At 54.6% G+C, this 25,729-nt stretch overlaps 2 protein-coding genes across 3 annotated transcripts in view; one reads left to right on the forward strand and one right to left on the reverse strand.

Moving 5' to 3' along the window:
- Positions 1 to 15,801, forward strand: part of CTPS1 (CTP synthase 1) — a 29,854-nt gene extending 14,053 nt beyond the window's left edge. For both annotated transcript variants that reach the window (XM_059374319.1, XM_059374321.1), the window contains exons 8-19: positions 2,431 to 2,582; positions 3,475 to 3,607; positions 6,720 to 6,808; positions 7,534 to 7,628; positions 8,315 to 8,377; positions 10,323 to 10,366; positions 11,779 to 11,875; positions 12,856 to 12,911; positions 13,012 to 13,108; positions 13,575 to 13,719; positions 14,205 to 14,296; positions 15,418 to 15,801. In XM_059374319.1, the coding sequence (XP_059230302.1) occupies positions 2,431 to 2,582; positions 3,475 to 3,607; positions 6,720 to 6,808; positions 7,534 to 7,628; positions 8,315 to 8,377; positions 10,323 to 10,366; positions 11,779 to 11,875; positions 12,856 to 12,911; positions 13,012 to 13,108; positions 13,575 to 13,719; positions 14,205 to 14,289 (1,056 nt within the window). In that variant the 3' untranslated portion in view covers positions 14,290 to 14,296; positions 15,418 to 15,801. The remainder of the gene's footprint in view (positions 1 to 2,430; positions 2,583 to 3,474; positions 3,608 to 6,719; positions 6,809 to 7,533; positions 7,629 to 8,314; positions 8,378 to 10,322; positions 10,367 to 11,778; positions 11,876 to 12,855; positions 12,912 to 13,011; positions 13,109 to 13,574; positions 13,720 to 14,204; positions 14,297 to 15,417) is intronic.
- A 529-nt stretch (positions 15,802 to 16,330) lies between these two features.
- SLFNL1 (schlafen like 1) lies at positions 16,331 to 23,713 on the reverse strand. Its single transcript, XM_059377074.1, has 6 exons — positions 23,330 to 23,713; positions 21,113 to 21,457; positions 20,742 to 20,885; positions 19,992 to 20,121; positions 18,646 to 18,767; positions 16,331 to 16,383 (listed from the first exon to the last, which is right to left on the reverse strand). The coding sequence occupies exons 1-4, from the start codon at positions 23,711 to 23,713 to the stop codon at positions 19,999 to 20,001; spliced, it is 996 nt and encodes a 331-aa protein (XP_059233057.1). The 3' UTR covers positions 16,331 to 16,383; positions 18,646 to 18,767; positions 19,992 to 19,998.
- Positions 23,714 to 25,729: the final 2,016 nt, after the last annotated feature.

The following is a 25,729-nucleotide window of genomic DNA, read 5'->3' on the forward strand; positions in this document are numbered from 1 at the left end:
GGTTGTTACCCCGTGACCGTGGGGCTGACTGGAGGCTGTGGCTTGCTGCTGTGGCCCCACAACACGAGAGAACATACGGCCAGTTGCTAGCCTGGGGACCACAGTTCAAAATGCAGAGTATCTTTTCTACTGAATGTGTGTTGTTTTCACACCACCCTAAAGCAGAGTATCAAGTCAAACCACTCAGAGTCAGGAGCTGTCTGTATAGAGCGTCAGAATAACTACGTTGTTATGAGCAGCCTTCTTATTTATGCATTTCATTTATTTGAGGTATTTCTATCCCAGCAAGTGAAGGTAATTAAATTCCATGATAGAATATATTATTAAGGGGCATCTGGGTGGCTCAGTTGTTAAGCATCTGCTTTCGGCTCAGGTCATAATCCCAGGATCCTGGGATCAAGCCCACATTGGGCTCTCTGCTCAGCAGGAAGCCTGCTTCTCCCTCTCCCACTCCCCCCTGCTTATGTTCCCTCTCTTCGCTGTCCCTCTCTCTCTCTCTGTCAAATAAATAAATAAATAATCATAAAAAACCAAAAAGAATAGGTTATTAAAAAATACTTACCATTAAAAATGTGACCAGTGTTTCTAGATTTAAATTCGCATTTCAAATATTTCGCCTATTTTTAAATTGAGTTGCTTTTCTTACTGAGTTATAGGAATTCTCTGTATTTTCTGAAGAATAGTCCTTTCAGATCTGTGATTGGCACATTTTTCTCCAAATCTGTGGCTTGTCTTACCTTTTTAGTGGTATCTTTTGGAGCACCAAAGCTTTTACATTCTGATAAACTTCCCTGTATCCATTTCTCTCTGTATTGGTTGTGCTTTTAGGTATTCTGCCTGAGAACTCCACTTAACAAAAAGATGTCATGTTTTCTTCTAGAAGTTTTATAATTCTAGGTCTTATATTCAGGCCTGGGATCCATTGTGAGTTCCCTTTTATGGATAGCAACTTTCTAGTAAAATTTAAATTCGTCTTTTTGCCTGTGGGTAGCCAGTTGTCCCAGCTTCTTGCCTTGGAAAGACCATCCTTCAATAGTAATCTATGGTGTTTTCTCATAAAGTTGCTTTTTAAAGATTTCTTTATTTGTAAAGTTTTTTTTCTAGATTTATTTATAGGTATCCGTAATTTTTGTAGCTCTATGAATGGGAAAATTTTAAAAACTACATTTCCTAGGAGCCCCGTGGCTCAGTCGGTTGAGTGCCTGACTCTTGATCTCAGCTCAGGTCTTGATCTCAGGGTTGTGAGTTCAAGCCCCATGTCGGGCTCCATGCTGGGTGTGGAGCCTGCTTAAAAAAAAAATTACTTTTCCTAATTAGATATGACTATGTATAGGAACCCTGCTGACCTTAGCTGATTGATCTCAAGCCTGGCAGCCTCACTGAAATTCTGCCAGTTCTGTTTATTTCCTTGTAAATTCAAGGGGTTTTTGTGGATGAGAAATAATACTGAATGTAGTTCTTGGCAGTTGCTTTTTATTTTCCATTTCATACGTTTCTTATTTAATTGTAATGGGTAATATCTCTAGTACATCACTGAATAGAATGTACAATAGTGGCCAGTTCTGCCTTGTTTCAGACTTTAAAGATTAAATGTTAATATTACATGTTGAGAACCAAATGATGTTTTGCTGTGGGCTTTTTTTTTCTTCTTTATGTTTTTCACATTTTCCCTAATAGTCCTAATTCACCAAGCATTTTTACTGTGGGTTGGTTTTGAATTTTTATTAGCTTCATCCACTGAGGTGACTTTTTTTTCCTTTTTTTGTCTGTTCATGTAGTGAATTCCACTGTTATATATCTTAACGCCATGGTTTTTGGACTCAGCCTGGAAAATGACACCCCCGCTTGCCACCCCCAGAGGTTCTAGTCCGTGTAGTGGTGGGTACGGTGTGGGCTTGTGAATTTTTAAAATCTCACCCAGGTGACTCCAGTGTACAGCCAAGTTCAACAGCCACTATTCTCAGGACAAATCCTACTTGGACATGAATATTTTCTTTTTTTAAACTACATTTGTGGTTTGGTTTGTGATTTTTTTTTTTAAGATTTTTAAAATTTATTTTAGAGAGTGACTCTCTCGGTGACTCTCTGCGAGCGCAGAGCCCGATGTGGGGATCAGTCCCATGACCCTGAGATCATGACCTGAGCTGAAATCAAGAGTCGATGCTTAACCGACTCAGTCACCTAGGCACCCCTGATTTTTTTTTTTCTTTTTTTAAAGGATTTTTGCAGTCATGCTCCTAAGAGATTAGCCTCTAATTTTATATTCTGTTCGTGAGTCAGTTTTCGTAATGTATATTTTTCTAGAAAATTGCCCTTGCCATTTTCAGATGTAAAAGTTATTTTCTGAGGGTGATAGAGCCAGTAGAAGGCTGCCAGCCCAGTTCGTTTTTGTTTGTTTTTATTAAATAACCTTTGCCTGTTTATACACAGGTGATCTGCGTCCATGATGTCTCCTCCATCTACCGAGTCCCCTTGTTGCTAGAGGAGCAGGGGGTCGTAGACTATTTTCTCCGGAGACTTGACCTTCCGATCGAGAGGCAGCCGCGAAAAATGCTGATGAAGTGGAAAGAGATGGCAGACAGGTTTGCCTCGTGATGAGGAGCTGGGAGTCCGGGCCTTATTTCTCTTCTCGGGAGGGTCTCAGGGAATTTGCTCACGCTGTTGGCTCATGCTAGGTAAGGACTCGGTGGTAAGAGAGGCAGAGACAGGCTCTTAGCCCTCAGCTTGTCTGTGAGGGGCATTTTCCTTTCGCCATTGGCCCTTCCAGTCTTTGTGCATTTCTATGTATATCCGCAGGCAGCCATGAAAATGGCACACAGCTCGAGGATCCCGTTTTCATACGATACTACAAATATTTTTGCTCTGTTACTAATTATACTTTATGATGAAGGTTTTTGGAGAATATATACCATTGTGTTAATGTCCCATAGTTTATCTGACTATTCCCTTCATCTCATTAACTCCTAAGAATTGACTGTTAATTTTTTTTAGCTCTTTGGGATTTTAATTATTTTTTTTCTTAAAGATTTTATTTATTTATTTGACAGACAGAAATCACAAGTAGGCAGAGAGGCAGGCAGAGAAAAAGGAGGAAGCAGGCTCCCTGCCGAGCAGAGAGCCCAACAAGGGGCTCAATCCCAGGACCCTGAGATTATGACCCGAGCCGGAGGCAGAGGCTTTAACCCACTGAGCCACCCAGGCGTCCCTGGGATTTTAATTTTTAAGAAAGAATTTGTGTGGGATTTGGAAGCCATCTCTTCATGCCAGGTCCTAAAATCCTACTTTCTTTACAAAGCCTGCCACATCGATTTGAAAGTTTCTTCCTCTTTACTGTTGTGTACGAAGAACTCCGATCATACCCGCTCCCATTGTATGCTTCCCAGAGAGGTTTTCTTCTTTTTAGAAAGCAGTTTTGATCTTGTGGTGGTATTTACGTTCTAAATAATTTGGTGTCTCTTGGCCTTTGTGTGATAGATACGATCGCTTGCTGGAGACCTGCTCTATTGCCCTTGTGGGCAAATACACCAAGTTCTCAGACTCGTACGCCTCCGTCATTAAAGCCCTAGAGCATTCTGCGCTGGCCATCAACCACAAGTTAGAAATCAAGGTAAGGAGGGGCAGCACGGGTATAGCAAGGCCTGGATAGGGAGGGCTTTTGGGGTCTCATAGATGCTGTAGGCATATCTGCCATATGTTCCTGGAACTCGGAATTTCTTTTTTTGGACTAGAAAGGATTCATGGTTGGCTCCTGGCTTAGTGAGAGAGCAGTAGGGCATTTTCAGGAGACAGTGAAGGGGAGAGGTGGTCAGGGTAGTGCTTGCGGAAGTGCCGATGGTTGATTCTGAGTAGCAGGTGGCCAAGTACAATTGTGCCAGGGGAATGGGGGAGCCCTGGTGGGCCAGAGGTGCACTGCTGTTCTCTTACCTTGTCTGGGACGTGGGAGGGCTACTACCCACCTCCGAGAGTGGGGAGGTTTCTCTGAAATGTGTGTCTGGTTGCCCGGCCAGTGCCTGTAGCGTGTGTGGCACCCGTGAGCGGTCCTGCTTGTGTTCCGCTCCATGACGGGACGCGCAGACGCTGAGCTGGCGGAGTGTCAGGGCTTCATCCCTGATTGTCGTCTGCGGGTACCTGGAACCTTGAGGTTCAGGGCTCAGATTCTGGCCATCCTCACTGCTGGCATCAGTGGCCTTCTCCTCCTCCGGGTGTTTCTCAGCATGGTAATTTAGTTGGCTTTGTGCTGGGGAACACTTTCCTACAGAAGGACCTACTGTATACATTTTAAGAATTATGGGATCTTATTACACTTCCTGACTTTTGCTCCTTCTTTGGGTCATTCATCTGTTGTCTCCATGTAGACGTAATCTGTGCCTTTCATGGTGGGTGGTGGGGGTCGAGAGGTGAATGAATCTGTGGGGTCTCGAAGGTGTTGGGGGAGCACACAGAAGGGGTGGGGGAGGCTGTCTGGGTAGACGTGTGAGGAGGGCAGACTTCCTCCAGGAGGGTCTCTGGCAGAGTTTGGGAAGATGGGGGAGGCAGAAGGGCAGGGCATTCAGACAGAAGGTAGAGTGTATCCCAGGGCTTGGAGACGGGGAATAGTTGGGAACTAAGTGGATGGGAAAGTGTGAATTGGAGGATGTCTGGAGACAGGCCTGTGAGGTCATGAATCCCGTCACCTGGGCCACACAGCTGGCTCTTCCCCTGAGGTTCAGGGAAGCCATCGCAGGGTCCTGGGCAGGAAACAGTAGGAAAAAGATGAACAAACTAATAAGAATGGGGGCAGAAGATCTGAGTGGACACGTCCGTCGAAGCTGCCCCTGATGTATGTGGAGGCAGACAAAGGCAGCAGCTTCATTTGTCAGGGAAATACATGCACATTAAACCACTGTGACCAGACACCTGCTGGAGACGCCGAGCATGCTGGAGAGGATGGGGAACCCTGCGCCTTGCTGGTGGGCTGGGGAAATGGCACGACTGATGAGAACACAGCCTGGCACTTTCCTACAAAGGGAAACGTACACTTACTCCGTGACCCAGCACTTCTGCTCCCTGATACCTACTGAAAACATAGGTCCACAAGAAATATTTTTATACAAGAGGACTGATACTTAATAGCCAGAATCTGGAACCAATCCACATGTCCAGCGCGAGTTCATGCACACGTTGTACTGTATTACCTCAGTGGGCAACGGCTCAGGGACAAAAAGGAATAAACCCGTGACACGCACGCAGCGGGGATGAATCCCAGAAACATCCCGAGCCAAAAAAGCCAGACACGGAAGCTGCATGTTGTGTGTTTATTTCTATCAAGTTCTAAAAGGGACATCTGTGCTGATAGAAAGCAGAGCCGGGGTGTCTGGGGCAGGAGGCCGAGAGGAGGTTGTTTGGGGGAGTGGGAGGGCAGAGGGACTTTTTTAGGATGACAGTCATTTTCCTTATTTTTGATTGAGGTGGTGGTCACACTTTTGTGTGTATGTTTGACAAAACTCATCTGTGTACACTTAAAATGCTTGGGTTTTATTGCATATAAGTTATACTGCAGTAAAGAGGCGAAGATGGAAAGCAGTCTTGGTGGCAGACAGGCTGGAGGAAAATGCATTCTGAGCAGAAGGAACACTTTATTATTTTCTTTTTTTTTTCATTATATTTTAGTTTTATTTTATTTATTTTTTTAAAGATTTAATTTATTTATTTGACAGAGAGAGATCACAAGTAGGCAGAGAGGCAGGCAGAGAGAGAGGAAGGGAAGCAGGCTCCCTGCTGAGCAGAGAGCCTGATGCGGGACTCGATCCCAGGACCCTGAGATCATGACCTGAGCCGAAGGCAGCGGCTTAACCCACTGAGCCACCCAGGCGCCCCTTATATTTTAGTTTTAAAGATTTTATTTATTTGTCAGAGAGATGGGGGAGAGCGAGCACAGACAGGCAGAGGGTGAAGCAGGCTCCCTGCTGATGAGGGAACCCGATTTAGGGCTCGATCCCAGGACCCTGGGCAGACACTTAACCAGCTGAGCCACCCAAGGGCCCCAGAGAGAACACTTTGGATTCCAGCAGGCTGAGGGTAGAGCCAGTGGAGAGCCATATTGGGGAAGCCAATGATTTTTGAGGGCAACACTTGTATTTTAAAATATAAGAAAGAATTTATTTATTTACTTATTTACGTTTAAATATTTTTATTTATTTATTTATTTATTTATTTGCTTGCATGTGCACAAGTAGGCAGAGGCAGAGGGAGAAGCAGGCTCCCTGCTGAGCAAGTGCCCAATGCGGGACTCGATCCCAGGACCCTGGGATCCTGACCTGAGCCAAAGGCAGCAGACTGACTGACTGAGCCACCCAGGCATGCCTTTAAGAAAGAATTTAAAGTTTATTTTTAAACTCTTGGGTTTAAATATATGAAGATTATAATTTTGAAACTTTATTTTTTATTTTTTTAAAGATTTTATTATCTGAGAGAGCCAGCGCATGTGCGTGCACACAGCAGTGGGGAGGAAGGGCAGAGGCGGAAGCAGGCTCCCCTTGGAGCAGGGAGCCAGACTTGGGACTTGATCCCAGGACCCTAGGATCATGACCTGAGCCAAAGGCAGATGCTTAACCATCTGAGCCCCTAAAACTTTTAAGTGAAGAAAGATGGGACATTGATAGTATCATTTAGGAATTAGGAAGAATGTGGCTCTGGAGTCATGGACTGCTTCTTGTCTCCCCCGCCCGAATGGTCCCCAGTACATAGATTCCACGGACTTGGAGCCGAGCACGTTGCAGGAGGAGCCCGTGCGCTACCACGAAGCCTGGCAGAAGCTGTGTAGCGCTCAGTGAGTAGGGCCCTCGGCCTTGGGTTTCTGGGGGTTTCGGTGGTTGGGGGAGGCTTTACTGAGCAGAGCCCTCTGCTCTCGGGCTTGTAGCTGGCAATCTGCTTTTTAAAGATCTTTTAATTGTTGAAAGGCTACAGTCTGTAAGATTTAAGCCTTACAAAAATACAGCTTATCAATATAGTTGAATTTAAAGAAAACACGTTCTGATTTCATGGACGCTTGCTACCTGCGTTGACAGATGAGGCTTATTTAAAGATTCTCTTCCGGAACGTTTGATGAGGACCCGTCCGCAGAGTCTCTCTGTTGGTTTTTGGCAGCTGTTCTTTGTAATAGTAAACAATCAGCAGGCAACTCCAGCTCTCTGGAGCAGTGGGATGTTCTAGAGCCCTACAACTATGACCAAGGCCCCTGCTCGGCGGACACTCTCAGGGAGAGGCTCCCTGCCCCTTGCAAGGGAGCTCTTTAAGCCAAGAAGTAAGAAGTTGCATTTATGTTAACATATGTTAAAAATGATGAAAGAACCCATGTGTGCCATCTTTTTTTTTCCCTTGTAAGCATTTAGTGCACATTTTCTGAGCCCACAGTGTGTACAGACAGCTCAGCGGCAGTCTCCCAAGTCATCGTCATAGTCCCAGTAGCAAAATATAGGGGGAGTGACTTTGTGGCATCAGTGTCTTGGGCTGGTGGGAAGGGTCAATCCCCATGTGCTGTGTTCTCTTGGACAGCGGAGTGCTGGTTCCAGGGGGATTTGGTGTTCGGGGGACAGAAGGAAAAATCCAAGCCATCGCCTGGGCTCGGAAACAGAAGAAGCCTTTTTTGGGTAAGGAGTAGGAAAGAGCAAGAAAAAGGGCCGCGTGGGAGCCTGCGAGTAAAACAGGGAGGTCACTGGAACCAAGCGCAGATGCTGTCTTTCTAGATAGCAGCTCAAGTAGAAGTCGTTTTGGTTCTGTTTGGGAGAAATTCAGACTTTCTTAGTGTGAAAAGTTTAAGAGCGTATACATCCACATGTAGATGCCGTGGAATTTGGGGAGAATGAAAAGCAATCAGGAAATTTGGTCCTTTTGCTGGACCCAGCTGTTCGGCAGGACACCTGACGCTGAGTTTCACACCCTCGCTTCACATTGGCTCGTGATTTTGGATGCTTCCTGGAGCTGCAAATTTTAGTAATTTTCAGCTTGATCATTTGTAAATGGACACTTAATGAGAGAGGATAGGAAAGCATGAATTTTTAAGTATGAATACGCTACTGCGTATTTCTAAAATTGAGTAGCTTCCAAAACTTGGACCCTTCATATGAGGACTTTTTTGAAAGCTTAGACCCAGTTTTTGAAAGCTGATAACAGATAAAACACAGCAGGGGGTGCTTGTTGGTAACAGGGAAAGGAGGAGAGTTTGTGATTGTCGTTCTGTGGGCAAACGGGACACGGAGTGAGGGCAGGCTGGTGCGAAATGTAGAAGCTGCTTCTTCAGTGGAGCTTCCTTTGTGTTTTCCCTTCCACCTGCAAGGTGTGTGCCTAGGAATGCAGTTGGCCGTGGTTGAGTTTTCAAGAAATGTGCTGGGCTGGCAAGGTAAGTGTTCGTTATAAACCTTGTTACAATTCTTGCTGAAGTGTTTCTGGAGGGCGTGGAGCCTGGCGCCCTCTGGGTGATGGGAGGCCCCGGAGAAGGCCAGGCCTGGCTTCTTGGTACCTTGTGGGGGCACAGCAGGGGGAAGTGCCGTGTGCATGAAGGGAAAGCACAGCTCCTCCGAGCCGTGCCGATGGCAGGAACGAGGAGTCACAGCTGGCCAGGCTTCCTGGTTCTCTGTCCCTGCATCTCCGGCTTCGGGGATGCCCGCATTCCCAACCCCGTAGCCACCATCCCTCAGCTGGTGCGGAGCAAGGAAACTCTGGCCTGAGGCTGTGCAGTTACTATGAGCTTGGGCCCTGGAGCCTGTCAGACCTGGGCTTAACTTCTGACCCTCCCTTATTGTGGGTGATTTTAGATAAATTACTTAGCCTTTCTTGGCTTCTGTTTCTTCTATAAAATGGGGTGATGCTGGTACCTGCTTCTCCTGGTTATGAGAATCGAATGAAATTATGCTTGTAAACAGTCCCAGTGCCTGGCGCCTGGCCAGTAGGAAATTCTCCGTGCCTCGCTGTCCAGACTACCTGGACACTCCGTGGCTCCCAGCAGGGTTTTACCACATCTGGGAGTGCTGTGGGGTGAGTGGACCCGGCTGGCTGGCTTTCTGCTCCCTGTGGCGTATCAGATCTCCCTGCTGTGCGTTCAGTTCTGCCCAGCAGGGACATTGAGATGGTTCTCTCCCTGGAGCAAGGCTCATCATTCACTACTTCAGCCGAGGTGTCTCACAGCAGGGCGACCTCCCAGAATGACAGGCCCAGTGTGCGGACACTTAACAAGCTTGCTCGTGTCCCGAGGCCTGCACAGCTGGTGGGGGAGGGGAGCGCACAGTGCAATGGCGGGGGCGAGGCTCCCTGGGACCCCTGATGGCAGAGCCCACACAGCCCCTCTCGACTCTGTAGCCCAGCTGACAAACCTCACGTTTTCAAGAAGACCTCAGAAGTTGTAGGAAGAAGAAGCCAAGCATCCTGAGGCATGTGAAAGCAGCCTGGCTCCATGAGGGACAAGTGGCCCTCCCATGGCCAGCTTACTGTTAAGGCTGGGCTCCTTGGACGTGTTTCTGAGAGGTCGCCTCCTACTCACTCACCCACTCACCTCCCACTCAGCACTCAAGCTGCTCTGTGGGCCGCATGCCCTTTAGTTTTGGCCCCTGAGCCCTGCCAGGCACTGTCCTAGCTGCCCGTGACCCTGGAGCTGGCCCTCTGGGCACCCTGGACCCTCTCCCAGCCACTACCCGTCACCCGATGGGGTCCCCAGGTGGGTGGGTGACCTGGCGACGAGTCTGCCTTCAGCTGGGACCTGGCTCTGGTCAGGCCCAGGAGGGAAGGTACCAGGCCTGTCACACATAGGGAGCCGGATGGTACCAGGAACAGGGTTCTTTGCCTTTTGGTCTTCAGTGGTTTTGCTTATGGCTAGACCATCCGTGCAGTGAGCGAGAGGAAAGTTGTTCGGGTCTTCAGATCAGTGAATTCCTGACTTAGCTGCTGTGCAAAGCGGTTGGGCGAGATGACACAGAAGATGCCAAGGATGAGAGCAATGTGTTGCCCGTCCTGGAGAGACACTCTGAAGCAAGAAAGGGGGAGTTGAGGTAGCAGCGTGTGAGCTGTCATGAGGAGGCAGTATCGAGCTAAAGATGAGGTGGTGCCCCTGGTTTCAATTCCCCCATTTTCCATGGCTTGGCTTCCCGGTGCTCGCACATGGAAAACACTCAGCCGTGTGTGTGCACCGAGTACCTCGTATTAATGTGACTCCTGGTTTTTGTTTGAATCACTGAACGGTCACTTTGAACTGGGGAGGGAAATTGTAATTAAGAGCCTAAGAACGACGACACTTGAAAATAATGAGTGTTGTTTGTAACTGTTTTTTTAACGTAGGTATTTCCATTTTTCAGATGCCAATTCTACAGAGTTTGACCCTAAGACCAACCATCCTGTGGTGAGTCCAGTGTTGGAGCCTTCCCAGGGCTGAGAAGGGCGCTCAGGGCTTGGACTCAGGAAGACCACTGGGTCTGTCCACGGGTCCCTCAGACCCACTGCATGGGAAGAACTTTTTTTTTGTTAAAGACTTTATTTATTTTATTTGACAGAGAGAGAAAGATCACAAGTAGGCAGAGCAGCAGGCAGAATGAGGGGGAAGCAGGCTCCCCACTGAACAGAGAGGCTGATGTGGGGCTCCATCCCAGGACCCTTACTTAGATCATGATCTGAGCCAAAGGCAGAGGTTTAATCCACTGAGCTACCAGGTGCCCCATGGGAAGAACTTTTATTTTTCATTGTGTAACTTCTCCCTTCTCTTCCCAGTTTGTAACAGAAAATGTTTAAGACAGGCCTCATCCCAGCCAGCCAGGGTGGTTCCCGCTTAGCATCATTCTCTCTCCGCGCTCCCCTCAGTCCCCAGGAGCGCCGTCCCACTGCTGACAGGAAACACTGACAGCCCCTGCTGCGCACCATGTGCTGTCCTACCCCTTTACGGATGCTCGTTCATTTCCTCCCCGACACCCCGGGGACATGGGCTTGTTCTTCAGGACCCGTGGAACATGGGTGTTGAACGAACGTGTTTAATAGTAACCAAAGCTTGTGGAGGCCCATGTCCCTCGTGTGGTGTCTCCTGTCAGAGGAATGTGACTCCTGGGGAGGCACGGCGCCTTTATTCATCTTCAGCTCTCCTGCCGGGGGGTTACAGGTCTGTTCTCAATACCAGAGACGCTTTGATAAACAGGGTGGACCCAGCTCTTGATCCCAGGGCATTTGAACAGCATCAGTGTATACTTGTTGACTTGAAACTGAACTTTGCTCAGAAGGAGAGGAGTGAAGGGTTGGAGGGGCGCCTCCTCTCGGTGGTGGGAAAGCAGGGTCTGAGACGGTCCTTGAGGCCAGGAGGTGCTCAGAGGAGCCAGGGACTGAGCGGTGCGCTGGGCTCTCGTGGCTCAGGGCCTCTGCCTCTCTGCCGCCCACACATGCACCAGGCAAACCCTGAGAAGCATCCATTTCCTTTGAGCAGCCCCTCAGTCCGGGGTGGGGGAGATACGTCATGGCCTTTCCCGTCTCGTATCCACGCTGCTGTGTCAGTCTCCAGAACGTGCTGGGGTCTGGCAGCCCTCGTGATCCAGAGTGCTGGGGGCAGCTGTTCCTGCAGCTCAGGATGACCGGCCAAAGGCGAGGGCTCGAGGCCCTACCCAGCACGGGCTCTCAACGACGAGAGGAAGGCCGTTGCTCAGTGGTGACCATCCCCTCTGAGCAATGGCCAGGGTTAGAGCTTCTCACGGGCCCTCGTCCCGCAGCGCTGGCGATCCTTCTGCTAATGGACGCAGTGTGTGGTAGCGCGTGCTTGTTTTCCAACACCTCCAGGTCATAGACATGCCAGAACACAACCCTGGGCAGATGGGCGGAACCATGAGGCTGGGCAAGAGAAGAACCCTGTTCCAGACCAAGAACTCCGTCATGAGTAAGAGCTGCAGCTTCCGGCCCCCCAGCGGCACAGCACGGCTTGTCTGGAAGCCCATCCTGGGCTACTCCTGGGGCTCCAAAGAGCCGGGCTGGCCTTTTGGGTTTCGTTCTTGCTTTCAAGTTCTTTCCCCCTTCCTGCTCACGTTCTTTCAGGATGCGCCAGGATAGCCCAAGAAGCAGTGTGGCTCTGTGTAGTCAGTGGGGGGGGGGGGGGGGGCGGGGGCCTGGGGGGGGGGTGGCTCCCCGGGAGGAGCCAGGACATGCAGTCTCCTGCAGCCTGGCCTTTCCCTAGGCTGCTCGGGTGAACTAGATTAAACTGCCAGCATCGGCACTGTCCCCAGGAAGGCAGTTTTGTGCGCCCAACCTAGATAGGTTTTACTCTGAAGGTACTAATAGGTACTGCAGATTTAGGGAAAGTTGGGGCAGGAAAATCCGGAGGAGAATGATTGCGGTCAGTCTCATTCTCTTGCTCACCGGGGAAAATTCTTTGTAGAAGTGGGGGCCCCTCGTGTCTCGTTTGAGTCAGTTGAGTAGGTGACTGTGCAGTGTTCCCAGCTCTGTATTCTGTGGACTTGGGGGCCCCCCTCCCCTGGCAGCGTGGGGGCCACGGCGCACTCTGCTGACCGTGACTTAACTGCACGGCTCCCCACTGTGGGCCGCTCCCTAGCTCTTCAAGTGTCCTTTTCCGTTCACCTGTTCCGTGTGTCCTGGTGGGTTTTCGGGCAGTTTCCAGTGGAAAGTGCTTTGTACTGCAGTAATTGTGTGCTGGGGGGCGGGGGGTGGGATGGAAACATCTGTCTCTGTGACGGTCTTCCCTGGCATGGTCAGAAAACTCAGAGCCCAGGAACGAGTCTGTGCTATGCTGCTGCTGCCAGTGGCCCTGGTTGGCAGGAGAACCCAGAGCTTGCCCTCAGGGGGCTGGACAGTACACTGGGAAGCAATCAGAATTCTTTGCATCAGTCTGCTTTCTTTTGCCAGGGAAACTCTATGGAGATCCAGATTACCTGGAAGAGAGACACCGCCACAGGTTTGAGGTGAGGAGTTGAGCTCAGTGACCTTTCACCCTGTCTCCTGGTGACTCTGGAACCGCAGCAAGCTGGGAGGTCAGCTGCCTTATTCTTGGTGTGTCCGCAGGTGAATCCAGTCCTAAAGAAGTGTTTGGAGGAGCAGGGCCTGAAGTTCGTTGGCCAGGACGTTGGGGGCGAGAGGATGGAGATCGTGGAGCTGGAGGGTGAGTGCAGGGCATCTGTGGGGGTGCAGGGGGGCGGCTGGGAGCGTTGACCTGGTGGCCAGAGGAAGCATCCCTGCCCTGCTGGGGGTGCTCTTGGGGAACAGGAACCTGGAGCCCTGGGAGCCCCTCTTCCTGCGGGCAGCGCTGCCCTTCTGGCCTTGGTCCTCATTTTCCAGAATGAGGGCTCGCCCTTGGGCTTTGAGCCCTGTTTCTGATCTGGGGAAGCTGGGGAGCAGGGCTGGCCAGGCGGGAACCCTGGAGGAGGCCCTGTCAGCTAGCTGGGTGACAGCTTGCAGGGCAAGGGCATCTCCTCCCCCTAGCTTTGGGGCTGCCTTAACCTGGGTTCTGGTTAAGATGCTATTTTGAGAGAATTTTAGGGTTTATGGAAACATGAAACACCTGACAGGGTTTGCTCTTCTTTATTTTATGCATATGACCAAAGTACTGCTTTTTGTTTCTGTTTCAGACCATCCCTTTTTTGTTGGGGTTCAGTACCACCCTGAGTTCCTGTCCAGGCCCATCAAGCCTTCGCCTCCGTACTTTGGCCTCCTGCTGGCCTCCGTGGGGAGGCTCCCGCATTACCTCCAGAAGGGCTGCAGGCTCTCACCCAGGTGCGGTCACTCCTCTCCTGTCCGTCGGGGAGCCCCCTGGCTCATCGCAGTGGGCATGCGCTCCTCTCTGGGGTCCCCTCAGGCTGCCTGTGTGCCGCCAGGACCTTCCCCAGTGTGGGGGCTGAGCCGTCACTGTAGCACCTGACCCTGGGCTCGTATGTGACAGTGGGGCCCTGGGTCTGTGGGGCGCTGGTGGTCACAGGCCCAGTGTGTCCCTGCCTCGCCGCTGCCTTTCTCTGGAGCCAGCTCCTCACTCGGCGCTGGGGGTTAGAGTTCTAGAAGTGAAGTATAAAGCGAACCTATATCCTTTCTAACTGGAAGAAGAAAATCCCTCTAGGGCTCTGTGCTCAGTTCATAAGGCAGGATAGCTTCTCATGTTCCTGCTGTGTGCGGACAAGGGTCCTGTGGTGATGGTGGCTAGGAACACAGAGAAGGAAAATGGGTCTGTGGTGGGAGACCATGTATAAAGCATCCGAATTCCACAGGGACACCTACAGTGACAGGAGTGGAAGCAGCTCCCCGGACTCTGAAATCACCGAACTGAAGTTCCCATCAATAAATCACGACTGATGGGAATGTAAGTGGCGTTTCTCGGTTCTAGTATTTTTGTTCGTGTGTTTTAATGGCAATTACACTAGAATTGTAAGATAGCAGGGAAGTCTGATGGTGAGGATTTTATGTGCCGGAGTGTGTAAGTGGTAAGGTCAGTGTGGCCCCCAGTGGACAGGGCCCTGAGTTACATCGGTGTCCCCGAGCCTCGGGACCTCCAGTACGGGACGCAGGGGACACCAGCCACGGGGCAGTTGTCTTGTCACCGATTGTGACATTCCAGAGCCAGTCCTACTGCCTCTGGGGGAGCTGGGCTCTCAGACCCTGTTATGTCATGCAGCCATAAACTTGAGATCTTGAAGGTGACCGGTGTGACAAAATGGTCACATTTGCAGAAACGCAGGCTTTCATTAGAAAGTGCTTTAAAACTGACACAATGCACAACTCTTGTGTTGATTGCTGTTTATTCTGGAAATCCCCTAAATTCCAAACAGTTCTCAGGCAAACTTGGAATGTCCTGACAGTAATAATGTTTGTATGTTATGACGCGGCGCAGGGCTGCGGGCGCTGACATAAATGACATTCAGTAGGACTGTGATCACTGAGTGAACTGTATTCACCTCCTGCTGATGCCAGTGTCAAGAGAGGGTGGGGGGCTCCAATCTTTGGGGTCCAAAAGGAGACCCGGGGATGTGGTGTGATCCCATAGGCGGGAGCCCCAGCAGGCTGGTGGGAGATGTGGGTTCCCGCCTGGAGGAGGGCTGTGGCGGTGTGCGGGCACGGATGCCCTCCTCCGTCTCTCCTGTTGCTGCCGGCTGCCTCCTAGTCTGAGTAAGCGCCCAGAAGAGAAAGCAAACGTTCCCATCGGTCCGGGTAGTTGGTGAAGTCTGAAGTCTCATCCTGCCGGGAGCCCTGTGAGAACGCTGGGTACACTGACAACAACAGGGTGGGGGAAGAGGCCTTGTTTGGTCTGGAAAGTGTAGGATTGTGCAGGAGCTACAAAGTTAGCTTCTAATCCTATTCGGGTCCTCCTGCTGGTGTTCCCAGGAAAGTGGCCTCGTTTGTGGTCGCAGCCGACTACACACTCTAACTTCCCCACTTGCCTATACCTCCTGTAACTGCTCCGTGTTGTTTGCTTTTCCTAAACAGGTACCTGTGACTCTTCAGGAGAGCCTTCGGACTTTGAGAGTTTACAGCTTTGATTTTACACTCAGCTTTTGACACTTCCTTTAAATTATGTTTTTATTAAGATTATTTTATTATGGGGGAAAGGTATCTGGAAGACTTTGTGACTCACATGTCCCATCCCGTGTGCTGGCCCCTACCCGGTGCCGCCCTGTGTCGACACCCCACGTGGTCCCCGTGGCACCATGCCAGGGAGGGGGGCCTGTGGGCGGGGGTGGGGGATGCACACGCCGGGGGAGCGCCTGTCGGTCATCTCCAACTACCTCCCGTCATCGTGGATTCAAGCGTGCAGCCCGTCGCTCCTCCTGGAGGACATGTGCCCCATGGACCACATGCGAGGAGGGGTCGTGTTAGTGAGTGCCGGCGACGCTTGGTGCTGGGAACCCGAGGTGGCACTGCCTGCCACCAGGAGCGGTGAGACCAGAAGCAGCCTCGGCACGGGTCCACTCCGCAGGGCCCCTCGCTGCCCACAGGCGGTGGGGATGTGGTGGCCAAAGGGAATGGTTCTTTTGGTGTCCGTGAATGGTGACTAGTCTGTCCCTTTGCGGTGTGGTTTCAGAATGCCTGTCTTCAGCCACACGTCCTTCCCCGGGCTGGGAAGTACTCCTTGTATCAAGGGGTTGCTTTAAAAAAAAAAGAACAAAGAATCTTTTGGGGAAACTGCCTCTCGAAGCCTCTGCTATACAGACCGCTTTGCTCGAGGCCAGTGTGTCCTTCCAGAATGGTGTTACTGCAGTTGAAATGCAATCTGAAAAGCTATTTTCTTACCATGGTGTCACCGCAGGCACTGCCCTGGACCCGCTCTCCTCTGGCCGAGACTCCGTGTATCCTCTAACTTAAGAAATAAATAACGCAGAACGAGACATGCTCTGTGTGTCGTGCTCTTGATGTCACAGCCGGTGGGCAATATCCGTGTGGTCCGGGACGTGCCTGTGGGCAATATCCGTGTGGTCCAGGACGTGCCTGCGTCACCTCAGTGGCCAGCACCCGGCTGTCCTTGGTGGGACGGCCTTAAGTGCATGAGCTGATCGTCTGCACAGAACCTGAGAGGAGCCTTTCTTTTTTGTGGGAAACCAGAATTTCCCCCTGGAGGCTTCAAATTCAGATTCCCAACATATACAGATGCAAAGAAACATGGGGGCTGCTTGGTCTTGGGAGGTGGGGGGGCGGCGCGTGTTATTCACGGGTGTCCCTCCCTCTGCTGGCCATGGATGTGGCCCCTCATACATGTGACCCAGGAGTGGCAGACCAACCGCTGTCAGCCAGCAGGACCACTTTCTCCACCGCTGGCCCTCCCATCCCCCGGCCTTGTGTGTCGAGGGGTCCACGGCAGCGTCCCGAGGGCTTTCTCCCCAGAGTGAGGGGCCCGTTGCTGCCGTGGACACCCACCCACCCACCCTCCGGCTGCCAAGCTCGCCTCCTCGTGAGCCAGCTCCGTTCAGTCCAAGGTGGAGGCTCAGGCTGGGTTGTCTGTCCATGGTCAACTGCCTTTCCTCATGGACATTTGAGAAACCAGGGAGGGGAGAAAAATGTTTCTTTCTCAGCATTTAGCCCAGCTTCCTTGTCAGGGGGATCCGGAGAAGAAGTGGGCTTCCCTCTGTGCCCGTGCTCGTGGCTCAAGGCCGCCATCCGCACTGGGGCCCAGAAGCTGGGGTGCCCGCCCTGACCCAGCAAGAACGAGCGAGCCCCCTTTGTCTCTGCTTCTCGTGGACCGAAGTAAAATGGGTCCCTCGCAGGCCTCTTCATGCCTATCTTGCTACCTGGAATGCGGCTAATGGGGTGGGTTCTAACCACTGTTCCCGGCTGGTCACATAGTCTGAATCGTTTCTGTATGAGCCATTCCCCAAACTGCGGGCACTGAGGAGGGCGACAGCAGCGCTCCCTACAACAGTGAGGACTTGGTTGTGTGTGGGATGGTTTGCGGATGCCCCGTGGCCTCGGCTGACCTGTTGCTCAGTGCTGGCCACTTGGATGACCTTGTGGAGAAGGGACCCTGCTGGCTCTCCTGGGCTGGTAGAGCCTGAGCGGCCCTGCCCCCCCAGGACTGTGGCAGGGGGCCTGGAGCCCTTCAAGCCAGCTGGTCCGAGCCAGGCTTAGCAGCCTAGAGCAGCTCAGCAACACAGCTGCTCTTTGTCGCCATCAGCTGTGTCCCAGGAAGGGCACTTCCGAGGACTATACTGCCCAGACCAGCGTCTGGCCTGTGCTGGGCACATGGAAATTGCCCACAATTGGCCCCCCTCTGACCTCCTCAGCAACACATCCTCTGTGCGGTTCTCACGGAGCCTCTGAAAACTTGGGTCGGGCCCTATGTTTGGGTGACAGAGGAGCCCAGGGGACGAGGAGCAGGACTTTGGTAGGTAGCGTGTCATGAGACAGGCTGCCCTGATTAGCTTGTGGGTAAGTGAGATGAGCAAGTCGCCGAGCAGCTGAGACACACAGGTGGGGTCTCTTGGCTGACGAACCAGGGGCTGTGGGGCTGGAGCTGCTCCATCTACTCCATGGATATGGCCAAGGACCAACGAGGGAGAGTAGGTCTGCACAGGTGTGTTGTGGACCCTCCAGGGAAAAGCCCCATTTGACCAGGTTCCATGGTTTTCTAGTGGCTCAGACCTGAAGCTGAGTGTCCCTGCTTGTTTCTAGCAGTTAGCTGTTGGGTATCTACGACCTGCCAGTCATGTTTTAGGTTCTGAATGTCAGCAATGAGCAAAATAGACCCAAATCCCTACCTCTGGAAGGGTGCATTCTACTGCGGGGAGGGGACAGCCAGGAAAGCTATGGAGTGTGGCAAGGCTGGAAGCAGGAAAGTAGGGGAGGGAGGTGTTATGTGCAGTAGGGCGGGTAGAGAACTGACTGTCCCCTCCACTCAGAGGTGGAGCCCAGAAGAAACCATCCTGCAGCTCTGGGGGAGCGGCCTTCCAGGTAGGGACGCAACCAGTGCAAAGGCCCTGCGGCAGGTGTGTCCAGGAGACAAAGGGTCACTATAGCAGGGCACACCCGCGCAAGGGGCAGAAGGGGCTGAGGTCAGATGGGCCAGGTTGTGCAGAACTGTGTAGGCTGCTGTTTGGAATTTGCCACTGATGAAATGGGGAGCTCTTGCAGGGCTTTAAGCCCATGGCATGATCAGACACTGGCTCGAGTGTGTCTGTTTCTGCTGGTAGAGATGAGGGGAATGGCCAGAGTAGAAGTCCTCACCAGTGGCTGCAGGGTGCTTGGGCTGGAGGTCACACCCTGTGCAGGTGCTGGTGGGTGCTGGGGTGATGATGTCCATTTCACTGTCCATTTCCTGTCCATTTCACTGTCTCCTAGACAAAGAACTGAACAAAAAGGTAGCAGTTTGCCCCCAAGGGACCTGGTCTTTAAGGCCGAGGTAGAACAGATTGCAACTGTCTGGGCCCCACAGCTCTGGGTGGGAGGAACCTCTGGCTGGCTCAGCCTCCTGGACAGAGAGATGGGCTGGGCATGGGACTCAGGACTCAACTGTATCCAGCTGGCTGACCGAGAGGCCTAGAAAGAGTCCTCCTTGCCCCAGGTGCATGTAATTTATTGACAATCATAAATTCCGGCAAGCCCAGGGTGGGTTTTGCAGGGTGGTAGCCTGTCTGCCCCATAGCCACAGTGACCTGAGTGTGTCTGGCATCTGCAGAAGCGCTTTCCCAAGAGGACACATTCCTCCCTGGCCTGTCTCGCTGCTGGGTCAGAGACCCCAGCCTGGGCAAAATGTGCATCTGAGGAAGTAGGGCAGTCCCTGACAGCTTGGCCTGAAAGACCCCCTTCCTCCTTGGTAAGGTTTGTTTTAGCAACCTATTGTCCCCATAGCCTGATGGCAACACATTGTCTGTGGTCACCCGGTCTGTCAGAAGGAGAGACAAATGAGAAATGAAATGTACCGGGACTTTCCAGAGTGCTGCCCCAAGGAACCGCCAGAACGCCCTGACCCCAAGGCCCAATCATGCCTGAATCAAACTGATCAATTAGACTCCTGTAACCATGCATATCTGCTTCTGTAGGATCGCTTTCCGCCACCGCTTCCCGCCAGAACAAACCATTACAGTGCCTGACAATGCTTGATTTAGGTTAACCAATCAGATCCCTGTAACCAAGCATCTGCTTCTGTAAACTCGCTTCCCGCCACCCCAGCCTTGCCCTATATAATCTGCTCCCCAACTTAGTCCGACGTGCGCCTGTGTAACCAATAAACCTCTTGCAATTTGCATCCAGTGGAGGCGTGCTGTTTGATTCTTGGGTGCGGCTCCAGGGTCTTTCAGGCCCTAGGAGGGCTCTGGCCGAGCTTTTACCAGTTCTTTCTGGAAGTAAGGTTCCTGGGGGATCAGGCTAAGAGCCGTTTCTCAGCTCCATAGACCGGGGCCTGCTCGGGATCGAAGCACGCACACTAGCCGTTGTTGAAGAAGCGAGGACGGATGTGCTGCTCGCATCTGCCTCCGAGCAGCCCACACAGCTCTGAAGGGACACCGTGGGCTCAAAAAGAGGCAGGTCCCGTGTTTGCCGGGTGGAGCCAGCCCTCAGGCCTGCGCACTCACCGGGTGCTCACAGGACGCAGCAGGTGCAGGAGACCGGTGCGCGCTGCTGCAGCTGCTGCTGGAGCTGCTCCTTCTCCGCCGTCAGCGCCTTCAGTCTCTGCTCCAGCTTGCTCAGCTCGGCCGCCCACTTCTGCGGGGGCCACAGAGGCAGAGGTCCACGTTGGGGCCGCTGGGGGCCGCGCCCCTCTGCCCGGAACCACGCCCCCTCCCCCCGGGGTCCAATCCACCGAGAAGGACTAGACGCAGGATGGCCTGGGGAAAGGGGGCTACTCGAGGCCAATGGGAGCCAGGCCCCCGGCTGTGTGGCCGCCCCTGACCAGTCAGTCAGCTCCGGGTCTTGAGGGAAGCCGACTGACCTGAGGCCCGCCTGCATCCCAGAGCCCGGGCTGACCCATCCTCTGCCGCCTCTTCGAGTTCCGGGGCAGACCCGGGTTGGCCGCTGCCTCGCAGCGTCCTTGCCCTGCCCTGCTTCTGGGCCACCTGGTGTGGCCCTCTAGAAGAGGCTTTTTCTTGGGACCGTGTCTAGTGCTAACCGCCTCCGCATCGTAAGGGGCTCCCCTCAAAGTTTTCAACCTTCTCCATACAGTCTTCTCCCAGTCCCCCAGCTGCGTGGGGGTGGGGGCGGACACACAGCCGCGGGGGTGTTCTCCCCGGTGATGGAGTACAGCGGGGGGTGGGGACGTGGTGGGGTGGGGAGCTGATGGCATGCCCCCGACCGCGCAGTGAGTGGCCCCCGCCCCGGGCACTCACCTGCCTGCACCACTCCTGGATGGCATGGCCGGACAGCGGGCCCTGGATGCTCCCGTCCCGCCGCAGGAACACCTCCCCCTGGTCGGTCTCATAGAGCTGCGGCTCCGCCTGGGCCTTGGGGGCGTGCACGCTCAGGCGGATCACCTTGGTAAGGGCGACAGCGGCTCTGGCAGGCACCATGGCCCCCACATCCCAAGTCACTACTCTAGGGGGCAGCCTGGCGAGGGGGCTTCCCGCCTCTCCTCGGAGAGCTCCCCCCAGTGCTCCTACCCCTGGCCCCGCCCATCCCTGCTTGGCGGAGGAGCGGCTGGCCGTCCCTCGCTGAGCGCCCGGGACCAGACAGACCCGAGACCGTCCCGGCGGCGGCTCACCTTGAGGGGCGTGCTGCCGGCCGAGGCGCTGACCACCGGGATGAAGGAGAGCGTGTAGGCGTCGGGGAAGACCTGGGGCTGGAAGCCCTGCAGGATGGAGTCCACTAGCAGGCGCACGCGGTCCTCGTCGCGGTGGCCGCAGCGGACGCCCTGCACCAGGCCGCTGTCCTCGACGCCCACGAACAGGCTGCCGCCCTCGCTGTTGAGGAAGGCGCACACGTAGCGCCGCAGGTGGTGCTTGAAGGCCAGGCTCAGGTACTCGCCGCCCCCGCGCTTGAACTCCACGCTGCGCGTCTCATTGCCCAGGAAGGCGCCCTGGAAGAGGCGCTCTTGACCCTCGATCTCCTGGCGCACGATGGCGCTGTCGGAGCGCGTGCCGCGGGGCTGGCCCCGGGACCCCTTCCGGGCCCGCGTTGGGGTGCTGTGGGCGGGGCTGGGGTAGGAGCGGGGACTTGGGCCGCTGTCCTCCTCCTGCCGGGACGGGGACCGAGAGTCAGAAGCCCCGAGCCTGGCATGGAGAGGGACAGGACACCTCCTTCCGCCTGGGGCCCACACACTCAGGCACCCCGATGCCCCGCCCAGGGGAGGGGCCTAATTCTGCCCATCGTCCTGGGCCAGTGCGGTAAACCCGCCGAGCCAAGGGCTTCAACCGCCACTGCTCCCTCCTGCCCGGTGGTGGGAAGCATGGCGGGTCTGACTTCGCTCTCCTTCCCCGAGCTGGGAGCTGGAGCTGCTGTGGCCAATGTCTTCCCTTTTAGTTACAGACAGGCCTCTGAGTCCCGGGGCCAGCTCACAACAGGTATCTCAGCACCTGAGGTTGCCCGTGACAGGTCTCTGAATCATGAGGCGCGATTCCAGAAACCCATGCCATTCCCGGTCTCCCTGAAACGCCTGCCTGTCGCTTTCTAGACCACTGACAAGTCCTCCTGAATCTCAGCCCTCTTCCAGCCCTCCTGAGACCCCTTCCATGGCTTCTGCTCTGTTGCTGGGCTTTGCGCATGAGCAGACTCGTGGCCATGGGGTCCTCATCTGGGCCTCATCACTGCCTCCCCACCTCCAGGCTCCTCCCATCCCATCCACACTCCTCGCTGACCCTGGAGACAGGATGACTCGCACTCCCCCCTTTACTGGGCTTTCTGCGGCTGTCCCAGGCTCCTTGCTGCCTCCCCGTCTCCAGCAGTGGCTTCTGCAGCTGGGGGCACTGTGGGGGCTGGGGGTGCCATGGGGGCTGAGGCACGGTGGCGAGGGGCCCATCCCTAAGAGCCCCATGCCTCCCAGAGAAGACAGTTTATCAGAAACGTGAGGAAATCGTCACACAAACATGAAGTCAGGCTCACAGGTCTCTCAATGTCAGTCACAGAGCTGCTCAGTGCTGCAACAATTTAAACACCACAGAGTTTTCATCCCAAAAGAAAAGGAAAACCAAGCCCACCTGTCTCACGGAGGGCCCAACCATAGCCGCAGTGAGTTGGTGCTCTCTCCCACCCCCAGGGAGGCCACCACACTGCCCCCCCCCCCAATACCCTCCCTGCTCTGCTTTGGTCTTGCGGCCCTTGGGGGCCTGGACCCTGCCCTCTGGCCCAGCTTCTTTCCTTAGCTCCTCAGCAGCCTTCAGCTGGAACTCCAGGGGCCCCAAATGGCTTGACCTTCTGCAGATGGGCCATCATCCCCCTCACCGTGTGGCCCTGCCTAGAACATCCTTCCACTCCCTAAATCCCAGCTGGGATTTCAGCTCTTCTGTGCGGTTGTCCCTGCAGCCCGCAGCTTAGTGACTGGCTGTGCCTGGCTCTGCCCAGAGAGCAGGACCCCCCAAGGGCAGGGCCAAACCTTTGCTCTCCACTTTGCTGCCTGGCCCGGAGTGGACACTGATGTTGTCAACGGCAGGAATGAGGGGGGCCAAGGAGGAAAGGCCCCGGCTGGCCCAGACCCGGAGGATGGGATTCAGAAGGACCCGGGAGGAGGCCCCACACTTTGGCCTTTCTTCCTGAGCTTCCAGGCTGCAGGCGAACCATAAGCGGCAGCTGCTTCTGGGAGTGAGCGGACAGCAGTCAGCAGCTGCCGGCCAGTCTGCCCATCTGTTCCGGAGCCCTCAGACACACACCTCTGCCCCTGTCCTGCACCCCCAGCACAGGCCATCCTGGCCCAGGCTTATCCCGCTCCCGCTCCCAGAGGCTCTGGGGCTCACTGGCCGGGGTGCTCTGGGCCAGTCTCACTTACCTCCTTGCCGCTCGAGGGCCCTGGGCCCTCACCCAGCACCAGCTCCTTCCCGCGGGCCACCAGCTCCTTGGGGATCTGGTGCTCCTCCAGGGCCGCTTGCAGGCGCCAGGGGAGGGTGGCCAGAGTGGCCTCATGGGCCATCACCTGCACCAGCGCGTAGGCCTTCCGTGGGCGCCTCACCACCTCGATGTGCTCGCGTGCCACCGGCAGCTCCAGCCGCTCCAGCGTGTCCCGAAGCAGGCAGGCAAGCACGGGCACCGAGAACTGGGGGTTCAGGTGGTCCACGTAGAGAATGTGCGCGCTGGGGGTGGTCTCAGGGGCTGAGTCCTCGGGTGGGCTCTCTTGCGGGGGCTGCTTGCCTGGGGGCTCCATGGGGGGCTCCATGAGGGGCTCTTGCACCTGGGTTTGCTGGGATCTCTTCCTGGGGGTCTCTGGAGAGGTCTCCCTCAGAAGGGATTCTGGGAGTTCTCACGGCCGGCTGTTCCTCCCAGGGCCTCCCAGGGGGCTCAGGGGGTGCTGAGGCTTCTGGGAGGTTCACAGATGGGCAGGGGCTGGGCAGGGCCAGAGAAAGGGAGGGAGAGTAGAGGGCCAGCCGAAGGCGCCTGCCACCAACCCAAGGCCTAGGACAGGGAAGAGGGGAGTCAGTGCTGAGGTGGACAACAGAGCCTGGGGGCCTGCCCCTCCATTCCACAGAAGAGAAGATCGAGGGGAATGTGTCTCAAGAGGGGAAGAGGGGCCCAGGACTCAGGTCTGAGGGCCCTGCCACTTCCCTTTCTGGGCCTCAGGCCTCCTGTCATCCCCCCTGACCAGTCCACAGGTGGGAGGAAACGTTTTGGATTTCCTGTCCATCAGAGATGACTGCTGCCTCCAGGCCCCGGGGAAGCCTTTTTTAGGGATCTTTGGTGAGGAAGGTGTCACCCAGGGCTCTTAGGACTGGCAGCGGCCACTCTGCTGCTGCTTCTCACCCGGTCTGAGCTGGTGCGAGCCTAGCGGAGGCTTTGAACCAGGCAGGGCTGGGTCGGAGAGTTTTAGAACAGAGGCCCCCTGACAGATGAAGGCTTCAATCCCTCCCCCAGAAAAATGGCCTTCGCACGTCTACAGCTAATTTGAGGAGGCTCATGGTCTGGTCTAGACAGAGTCCAGAGAGCAGAAGTGAGGAAGTGCCAAGCCAGGGCCCTTTAGTACGCCCACTTCCACCGGGGCCTCATGCCTGACTGTGTGCCCTTGGCAACCAGCGGCCCCTCCACTCATCCCCACACACCCGGCCTCCGCTCTGTGGGGCAGTGACCACCAGCCTGCATCTTTTCAGATTGGCTCCTTGAGATAGTCAGGGCCTGGGGACCAGCGCGGCCGGGGTGGGGGCCTTCCAGACAAGCAGGAACAGGAGGAAAAGGGAAGCCTGTGACCCTCATATCCTGATGGTTGCTGAGGGAGCGTGGGAGATGCCAGCCCTCAGCTCCCATAAACCCCTGACCCTTGACCAGCAGCTCCCTGGAAGAGGGGTGTGGGGGGTGTCCCCTGGGGGCCAGGAGGGGAACCGAAGCTGCAGGAGAAGTGGGCGGGGCCTGTGCAACCACCTCTGTGATCTCACGGGAGTCAACAATGCCTTCTTGGCTGGGTTGAGGCCCAGGGCTGGGAAGTCAATCCTATTCCTATTCCTACCCCAAGGTAGAGAGACACACTACAGCTTGGCTGTGTGGCTCCCTCTGGGCTGCCAAGGACACACTTCCTCCTTCTGTAATGTCTCTCCTGGCCCCCGTGGCCACACAAGCCCTCTGGTGCCACAAATCCCCGCCTTCCCCTTTGGTCACCAAACCCAGGCTCCGCTGAGCACTGACAGCCCGGACACTCCCATGATGAATGTGAGCACACACGGCTGGACTCGGGGTTGCCCCGGGCAGCAGGCCTGGCTCTGTACCCGCCACGGAAGTTGCTGGCCAGAGCTCAGTCAAAAGCTGCCATCCCTTTTCAAGGACAGGGCTGTTGCCTGCTGTTTAACAGGGACGGGGACATGGGTGATATACAGCCTTTGTTAACACAGAAATCCTTTCTTGGGTGGGGGAGGGGGCTTGGAGAAATGCTTTCCTTAGGCAGATGAGGAGGAGGAGGGCTGCGAGCTCCCCATGCATTCCCCCCACCCCTCTTCAGGCCGCCCAGCCCCGGCCATCACGGGCCACTCTCAGGACTACCCCAAGGCGAAGGCTGTAGCTGCCCAAGAAGACAGCTGGAGTGCAACTGGGCTGAGTTGCCCCGAAATGGCCGGTCAGGAGAGGGGCCCTGACAGACCAGGCATGTAAGCACCCCCAGAGAACAGGACTCCCTTCTTGAGGCCTTGCTGTCCGGCCACCTTGTGCACCAGGCTTTCCACGCTGATCTGACCGCCCACACTCCTCCCACTCC

The sequence above is a fragment of the Mustela nigripes genome, chromosome 14 (assembly GCF_022355385.1).
Source record: "Mustela nigripes isolate SB6536 chromosome 14, MUSNIG.SB6536, whole genome shotgun sequence".
Taxonomy (NCBI): Eukaryota; Metazoa; Chordata; class Mammalia; order Carnivora; family Mustelidae; genus Mustela; species Mustela nigripes.